Source organism: Saimiri boliviensis, chromosome 7, assembly GCF_048565385.1.
Source record: "Saimiri boliviensis isolate mSaiBol1 chromosome 7, mSaiBol1.pri, whole genome shotgun sequence".
In the NCBI taxonomy this organism is placed as follows: Eukaryota; Metazoa; Chordata; class Mammalia; order Primates; family Cebidae; genus Saimiri; species Saimiri boliviensis.
In genome coordinates, this window is record NC_133455.1 from 107,975,165 (window position 1) to 107,984,106 (window position 8,942).

Below are 8,942 nucleotides of genomic sequence, written 5' to 3' on the forward strand. Positions count from 1 at the left end.
AAGAAGACATCTAGGTTAGTACTTTCATAAACATGGAGTTCAATACAAATTTAGTCCGTTGACCTTTTTTTTTTTTTTTTTGAGACAGGGTCTCTGTTGCTCAGGCTGGAGTGCAGTTGCGCGATCTTGGCTTACAGCAGCCTTGATGCTCCCACCTCAGCTTTCCAAGTAGCTGGGACTACAGGCACACACCACCACATCCAGCAATTTTTTTTTTTTTTGGTAGAGATGGGTTTTGCCATGTTGCCCACGTGGGTCTTCAATTCCTGAGCTCAAGCAATCCTCCCCCCTCGGCCTCCCAAGGTGCTGGGATTACAGGTGTGAGCCACTCTGCATGGCCTCATTTACTTTTTAGTGCCAAGTTTATAGTCCTGTAGCTGTAATGTTAATCTGTACCTTAAAATTTCCACTGTCGAATACCTTATATACCATATTAGTAAGCTATGGTATTGCTATATTGAATCTTCAATATAGTACTTTTCCAGGAGGCTGACTGCAAGCTTCTTTTGCTTTTTTAGTTACTTATTCCTTCCCCCAACTTTTGGGCAAAATGCCAAGAGTATTTTGAGGATATTAAGATGCACTTATAATTTATTGAGTCATACCATTAAATAGAGTTAGAGTGAAGTTATAACACATTTGCAAGGTGGCATATCTAAAGGGGCAGTAGGCAGTAGCCATAAGCAAAGTCACAGAAATCCATTTATCTGCCAACACATTTATGTAAGAAATTATACTACTGATTAGGAATTTCCTGCTATATGCCATATTTTTTTTCCTATGGAACTTTTCAATAGCTTGTAATAGGCTGTTGTGCCTCCTCTTCAGGCTTGGCTGTTATCAGTGCCACTCAGATATCCCTTCCTATTCAGTCTGGAGTGCTTTCTGACACTTACGAATGGGTGCACCTATTTTGTAACTATTAAAATGTTGATTTATATCATAGAAGACTCATCATTTCTGCTTCTCCACACATAGGTCTGTTGTAAGAATTTACTGGTTTCAAACATGTATTAGTTATTTGAACTTGTAGGAAAAGGATGCCGTAAAATTGAAAGCTACATGTGAGTATTATAGGAGATAATTTTCTACCAAAATAATATGCAAAGGTAACAACTGGGGAAATTTTTCAGGCAGACGGGTAAAGAGATTTGAGTGTTTCTGATTATGTAGATAATGCTGAGTGAAAGGAAGAGCACTGCAGAAGGAATACTTGATGTGTAGCAGAAAACCAGAGCGTAAGTCTAGGCTCCACCATCTGCTAGGTGAGCAGGAGCAAGACATACCTAGGGCTTCAGCTGTGGAAATGGGCACTGAATCATATTTCTTAACCTCTGTAACACCCCAGTAAATTTTAGTTTGCAGAGGTGGTGTAAAACTTTACTTATGCAGCCTTATTTCAGTATACTTATGTATGCAAGTTAAGTATTTAGCATTTCAATGTTTGTACAGATAATTGGCAAATAGAAAGTAATATAAAATAAATAAGTAGATTTAATGTTTTCTGAGTTTTAATGGTGAAATATGATTATATATATTTTTAAATTAGATTCAGCAGTAGCAGTTTCAATGAATTACATAGCCTCCTAAACATAAATCAACTTCATCCTTCTGTTTTTTTGTGTTTTTTTTTTTTTTCAATTTTATATCAACAAACTGCCAGGAATGAGAACAAAATTGGTATTTCTTCAGAATGACTTTTGCATCAGTTGCATATCACTGATGTAAATTGTATCCTATCAGATATTTTGATTCACTTAAAGCTTCTGATATATTATACAGGTCTAAAGATTAAAAAATTTTTTATGACTTTCTTTCTGACTATAAAAATGGATTTAATTTCCAGAAATGCAAGTGTGGGTAAATGCAGAGACTATATTGAAATATTTTATTGTGCTAATGGATAAAAGGAGAAAATCAACTAGAGATTTATACCTTGGGAAAGGAAAGGACAAAATTGTCACTATCAGTAGATGATACAATTGTCTATTTAGTAAAACTAGAAAGTCAATTATAATACTCCTGGAAACAATAAAAAATTTAGTAAAAAGACAAGTTAAAAGTTAAAATAGGGCCGGGCGCGGTGGCTCACGCCTGTAATCCCAGCACTTTGGGAGGCCGAGGCGGGTGGATCACGAGGTCAAGAGATCGAGACCATCCTGGTCAACATGGTGAAACCCCGTCTCTACCAAAAATACAAAAAATTAGCTGGGCATGGTGGCGCGTACCTGTAATCCCAGCTACTCAGGAGGCTGAGGCAGGAGAATTGCCTGAACCCGGGAGGCGGAGGTTGCGGTGAGCCGAGATCGCGCCATTGCACTCCAGCCTGGGTAACAAGAGCGAAACTCTGTCTCAAAAAAAAAAAAAAAAAAAAAAAAAAAGTTAAAATATATGAAACTGAATAGCTTTCTTTTATACCAACCATTACCATTAATAAAATATAAGGGAAAAGAATTTTATTCTCACTAGAACATCACTGCATGAGGACAGACAGCATTTTTGTTCACAGCTGCATCCCCAGCTCCTGGAACAGTGTCTGACACATAGTAGACATCATAAACATTTGTTGTATAAATGAATTAATGATAAAATATCATATAATTATTAAGAGTATTCTGAATATGAAATTCATAGGACCTTTAATCCTATATTTCATGGAAAACTGGTGTGTGAATTGGGTTGGTGAATTTTCTGAAAGGAGGGTAGTGGGGCTGGGCACGATGGCTCACGCCTGTAATCCCAGCAGTTTGGGAAGCCAGGATGGGCAGATCACCTGAGGTCAGGCGTTCGAGACCAGCCTGGCCAACATGGTGAAAACCTGTCTCTACTAAAAATACAAAACTTAACTGGGTGTGGTGGCACACGCCTGTAATCCCAGCTACTCAGGAGGCTGAGGCAGGAGAATCACTTAAACCCAAGAGGCAGAGGTTGTGGTGAGCTGAGATTGTGCCATTGCACTCCAGCCTGGGGGACAAGAGCAAGACTTCATCTCAAAAAAAAAAAAAAAAAAAAAAAAAAAAAGGAAAGAAGCATAGTGATTATATGTAGAATGTTTTTCTCTATCAAACATTCATTTTCAACAAATGTGTTTGGGGATCTACTCTGCGTTTGGCAGTGTTCTAAGCACTGTTCTAGGCACCAGATAGATAAAAATAGACAAAAATCTCTGGTTTCATGGAACTTCTTATCTCATTTGGAGATATAAAGAGTATGCAAATAAATAAGTGAAGTAGATAGCATGTCAGATGCTGCAAAGTGTTAAGGAGAAGAATAAAACAAAGAAGGGGCTATACAGTTCCAGGGTTCAGGCAGCCAGTGGGAGTGGATCTGCCGCCTATCACAGGTAGCAACTGTGAGTAGGGTGCTCAGGCAAGATCTCACAGACAAGGTGGTATTTGAGTAAAGGCTTGGGGAAGGTGATTCATGTGGCTATCGGTATTAAAAGCTACAGTAATTAAAACAATGTGGTCTTAGCTTCAAAGAGACACAGAAAGATGGAATGAAATATTGAGTTCAGAAACTGGCTCAAATATATGTGAAGATTTAACATGGTAAAGTGGTCAAGAAAATGGACTGTTTATAAAGAGTGCTGGAACAACTTGCTAGCCATTTTGGGGAAAAACGGTAATTTGGGATATCACCTTATCCAGACAAAAATTACAAATGGATAAAGAGTTTTCATGTTAAAGCACCCACATTAAACAGCTAAAGAATATTTAAGTATGTATTTTTATATTTACAGTCTTTGACTAGAGAAGGTCTCTTAAAGCATGACAATAAATCCAGAAAATGAGCAGAATGGTCCACAGATTTGACCGTATAAAAGTTTGAGGTGGCAAAAATAAAACAAAATAAATAAATTAAAATCACCACCCATAAAAGTTAAATAAAAAAATACATATTACAGAAATACTGTATTTCTTTAGTCCCCACCCTCCTTCTGAAGTTAATGTATACATTTAATGTGGTAATGTCTCTTTCTCCTTGCTCTTAGGAACTATTAAATTGAGAGTACTTATTCTAATAAACTCCCTGTTAGAAAGCAGAACTAAGGTATATAGAGAACTTCAAAGAGCAACTTTTTTTTTTGCATACTCAATAGTGAAAGTAAAAAGTATGAACACAGTTCACGGGGAAAGAAATGCAAATATAACCAACAAAAGTGAAAAGATGTTAAGCCTTTTGAGTAACAAGGCAAGGTAAGCTGAAATTGCATTGAGGTGCAGCCTTTTACCCATTGGGTTAGTAGGCCTGAAGAGGATTGTCATGAGAGGCAAAGGGAATATACTGCATTTTCATTTACTGCTAATGGGAGTGTGAATTTGTACAACCTTTCTGTTTTTTTTTTTGGAATTTGGATCAGTTCTAAAATGTAGAGCCTCTTAACCTTGAAAAGCCCATAGAGCTGTGTGATATGGAGGTACATATCTAAGGAGCCCATTTGAAAAATGTTTTTAAAGTAGTTCCTCTTACAGGGAGTTAAGAGCAAACCGTTTTCTGTTTATTTGTCTTAATAAGAAGCCTTTGTCCAATGTCTATCTCTTTAATTTGACTTTTTAACCAACTTGACTATATTTGCATAATTATGATAAAAAAATAAAAACTAGGTCCAGGTGCAGTGGCTCATGCCAGTAATCTCAGCACTTTGAGAGGGTGAGGTGGGTCATTTGAGGTCAGGAGTTCACTGTGTCGTTTTTTCTTTTATTATTTTTAATTTTTTTATAAGAAAAAGAATAAAGAAGAGGAAGAAAGAGAAAGAGGAAGAGGGAGAGAGAATGGGGGTATTGCTTTATTGCCCGGGCTAGAATGCGATCTAAATATGGGTATGTCTACTGATGGGTTTTAGTTTTTTATTCAAATTGCCTGTCTGTCTTTGGATTGGGGGATTTAGTCAATTTAAATTTAGAATCAATAATAATATATGTGAGTTTAATACTGCCATTTAATATTAGCTGGCTATTTTGCCCATTAGTTGATGTAAATTCTTCATTATATTGATGCTCTTTTTGGTATTTTTTAATAAAGGCTGATACTGTTTGTTCCTTTCTATGTGTAGTGGTTCTTTCAGAAGCTCTTGTAAAGCAGGCCTGGTGGTGAGGAAATCTCTGAGTGCTTGCTTATTCACAAAAAAACTTTATTTTTCCTTCACTTGTGAAGCTTAGTTTGGCTGGATGTGAAATTCTGGGTTGAAAGTTCTTTTCTTTAAGGATGTTGAATATTGGTCCCCACTCTCTTCTGGCTTGTAGGGTTTCTGCTGAGAGATCTGCCGTAAGTCTGATAGGCTTCCCTTTGTGGGTAACCTGACCTTTCTCTCTGGCTGCCCTTAGTATTTTCTCCTTCATTTCAACCCTGGTGAATCTGACGATTATGTGCCTTGGAGTTGCTCTTCTTGAGGAATATCTCTGTGGTGTTCTCTGTATTACCTGGAGTTGAATATTATCCTGCCTTACTAGGTTGGGAAAATTTTCCTGAATAATGTCCTGAAGCGTATTTTCCAGCTTGGATTCATTCTCTTCCTCACTTTCAGGTACACCTATCAAGCGTAGATTAGGTCTTTTCACATAGTCCCATATTTCTTGGAGACTTTGCTCGTTCCTTTTTATCCTTTTTTCTCTAATCTTGTCTTCTTGTTTTATTTCATTGAGTTGGTCTTCGACCTCTGATATCCTTTCTTCTGCTTGATCAATTCGGCTGTTAAAACTTGTGCATACTTCACGTAGTTCTCATATTGTGTTTTTCAGCTCCATCAATTCACTTATATTCATCTCTAAATTGTGTATTCTTGTTAACATTTCATCAAATCTTTTTTCAAAGTTCTTAGTTTCTTTGGATTGTTTTAAAACAAGTTCTTTTAATTCACAGAAGTTTCTCATTATCCACATTTTGAAGCCTGCTTCTGTAATTGGAACACACTCGTTCTCCATCAAGCCTTGTTCCGTTGCTGATGAGGAATTGTGATCCCCCGCTGAGGGAGAGGCGTTCTGATCTTGGGTATTCTCAGCCTTTTTTGGCTGTTTTCTTCCCTTCGTTATAAATTTATCCATCTGTGGTCTTTGTATTTACCGTCTTTGTAATTGGTTTTCTGAGTGGACGTCTGACTTAGTGATTCTCAGCGCCTAAATCTGAGCAACCCACTGCGCTGACTAAATCAGCGGCGTTAAGATTGATGGTGCTTCTCTGACTCTGCACCAAGAACCGACGCTCCGAGACGCTGGCAAAACCGCCTTGCCGGTCACAAGAGTCGAGCTGGCGACCCGTGGGGCTCCTCCGCTGGGAATCTCCTGGTGCGTGAGCAACAAGAATTCATGTGAAGGTATGGCATCCTCTCATTCTTTTTTTTTTGTACAACCTTTCATTAAAACTAAATATGTTCATGCCTTTAAAATTCCTTTGGATTTTTTTTCCCTAAAAGGATATAATTGAGTAAGTGTTCAAAGACAAGAATATATGTACAAAAATGTTTATCTCCGCATTGTTTGCAATAGTAAATAACTGGAAATGATCTTGATGTCCATTAATAGATAAATGGTTAAACTACAGTGGAATGCTGTGCAATGTGAAATCCTGTGGAATGCTATGCAATTATTATTTGTTTATATGAGAAGATGCCCACAATAAATTGTTTATTAAAAGGCAGACCACTACAGCCATTTTGGAAGACAGTTTGATGCTGTCTTACAAAACTAAGCATCCTCTTATCATATGATCCAGCAATTGTACTCCTGGGTATGCACTCCAACTTAAGTCCACACAAAAACCTGCACATAAATGTTTTCAGTAGCTTTATTCATAATTGCCAAAAATTGGAAGCAACCAAGATGTCCTCAAGTAAATAATAAAACAAACTGTGGATAAAACAAACTGTGGTATATCCAGACAATCAAATGTTACTCACTTATGAAAATAAATGAGCTATTAAGCTATGAAAAAAACAATGAAGAAAGAATGCATATTGCCAGGTGAAAAAATGGCATTTGGTAGTCTAAAATGCTACATACTCTATTACTCCAAGTATATGACATTCTGGGAAGGGCAAAACCATGGAGACAGTAAAACCATCTGTGGTTGCCAGGGGTTGGGGGAAGTCAGGGAGGGATAGATAAGTGGAATGCAGAGAATTTTTAGGGCAGTGAAACTTCTGCATGATGCTGTAATGGTAGATACCTGACATCATATATTTGGCAAAACCCATAGAAGAATTAATCTTAATGTAAAATTTAGTTAATAATAAAGTTTCTTTTTTTTTTTTTTTTAAGAAGTGAAAGGTCTCACATATTTGTTACTGAACCCAGGCAACCAAAACCTTTTTTTTTTAAACATAAATAATGGAAGCACTGTGGGTTGTGCTAACTAATGCCTTCATAACAGATACAGAAAGGAAACTGTTCAAACTTCTCCAGATAGCGGTGACATTTTTCAGCTTAATTTGGTAACACGATCGTGACCTTCAGGCAGCATAAATGTGTGTGCCATCGCATGTGTAATTTCTTACAGACCCAGCTTGGTTCTTCTCCAATGTCTCCTTTTGGAGTTGTACCTGATTTTATTACCAGTTTTCATCCAAATCCACTGGGGAATGGGACGATTTTGCTTTTGTTTCTTGGCCAGGAATCGCTTAATCCTGTAAGTCTTGTGAGAAGACATGGCGAGGAACGGAGTCAATAATAAAGTTTCAATATTAGTTGATCCATTATAACAAATGTACCACACCAAAGCAAGTTGTTAATAACAGGGGAAATTGGTGGTGAACAAAATGGGAATATATGGGAACTCTCCACACCTTCTGGTTAATGTTTCTGTAATCCTAAAACTGACCTAAGAAATAAAGTCTATTAGTTTAAAAAAATGCATGAATGATCCTTTTTGTAGTGGGTGTGTGTGCGTGCGCGCTCGTGTGTGTGTGTGTGTGTAGGAGGTTCTGTAGACATAAGTTTCGAAGGATTGCATTGAAATATTAAGAGTGGTCACTTTGAGTGGTGAGATTTTGAGTGATTTTCACTTTTTAATTGATGTTTGTTGATAATATGCAAATTTCATTCATAGAAAATTGTGGTGTTGTTAAATACTATCATTTCTTATCCATATAACTCTTTGTGAGGTTAAGATTTTGGAAACTATCTGGTTATTTCGATCAAGGCAGATATCCGGTAATTGATGTGTTAAGGCATTTTTTTCCCCTGAGTTATTAGATGATGAAATCATAGAAAATTAAACTTATTAGGAAACATTAGATGTGCATACTTGAAGACAGATTTTTAATTTTATTTGTTTTTTGAGACAGAGTTTCGCTCTTGTTGTCCAAGCTAGAGTGCAATGGCGCGATCTTGACTCACCACAACCTTTGCCTCTTGGGTTTCAAGTGATTCTCCTGCCTCAGCCTCCCCAGTAGCTGGGATTACAGGCATACACCACCATACCTGGCAAATTTTGTATTTTTAGTAGAGACAGGGTTTCTCCATATTGGTCAGGCTGGTCTCGAACTCCCGACCTCAGGCCATCTGCCTGCTTCGGACTCCCAAAGTGCTGGGATTACAGGCGTTAACCCCCGCGCCCAGCCTAAAGACAGATTTTTTATAGTTTTACTGTGAGTTTATTGTTTTCTTGTCAAATATTACCTATGAGAAATCTAGGAATATTGGGGTAACTGGAGAGAAAAGATGTCATAGGAAACAGTTCCCTTTGGATGATATAAGAGGTTCATTTATGTTGTATATAATACACCTCTTATCAGATAGTTACCAATGACGCTATTTCTTTTCTGGTAAAGCAAAGCAAGTCTTCATTTTTACATGTTTGATATCTTTGAGTTACTTACTGATGTCAGAGAGGGGATCCTTTATGTATGTTTATTCATATGTTTTTATTACTGAAGAAATAACTCCACAAAAATAAAAGGCTTGACAATGTCCCTTTAAAAAGGTATTTTATTGACTATTGTGGAT

The 8,942-nt window shown here is 37.2% G+C and overlaps 1 protein-coding gene across 1 annotated transcript; it reads right to left on the bottom strand.

The window, feature by feature from the left end:
- Window positions 1–7,450: 7,450 nt before the first annotated feature.
- Window positions 7,451–7,723, bottom strand: LOC104653461 (large ribosomal subunit protein eL39-like). Its single transcript, XM_039461707.2, has one exon. It carries the CDS (start codon window positions 7,642–7,644, stop codon window positions 7,489–7,491), a length of 156 nt encoding a protein of 51 aa, XP_039317641.1. The 5' UTR covers window positions 7,645–7,723; the 3' UTR covers window positions 7,451–7,488.
- Between the last annotated feature and the right edge of the window lie 1,219 nt (window positions 7,724–8,942).

Excerpts from the sequence above, each read along its gene's own strand:
- LOC104653461 (XM_039461707.2), bottom strand. The coding sequence starts at position 7,644 with ATGTCTTCTCACAAGACTTACAGGATTAAGCGATTCCTGGCCAAGAAA.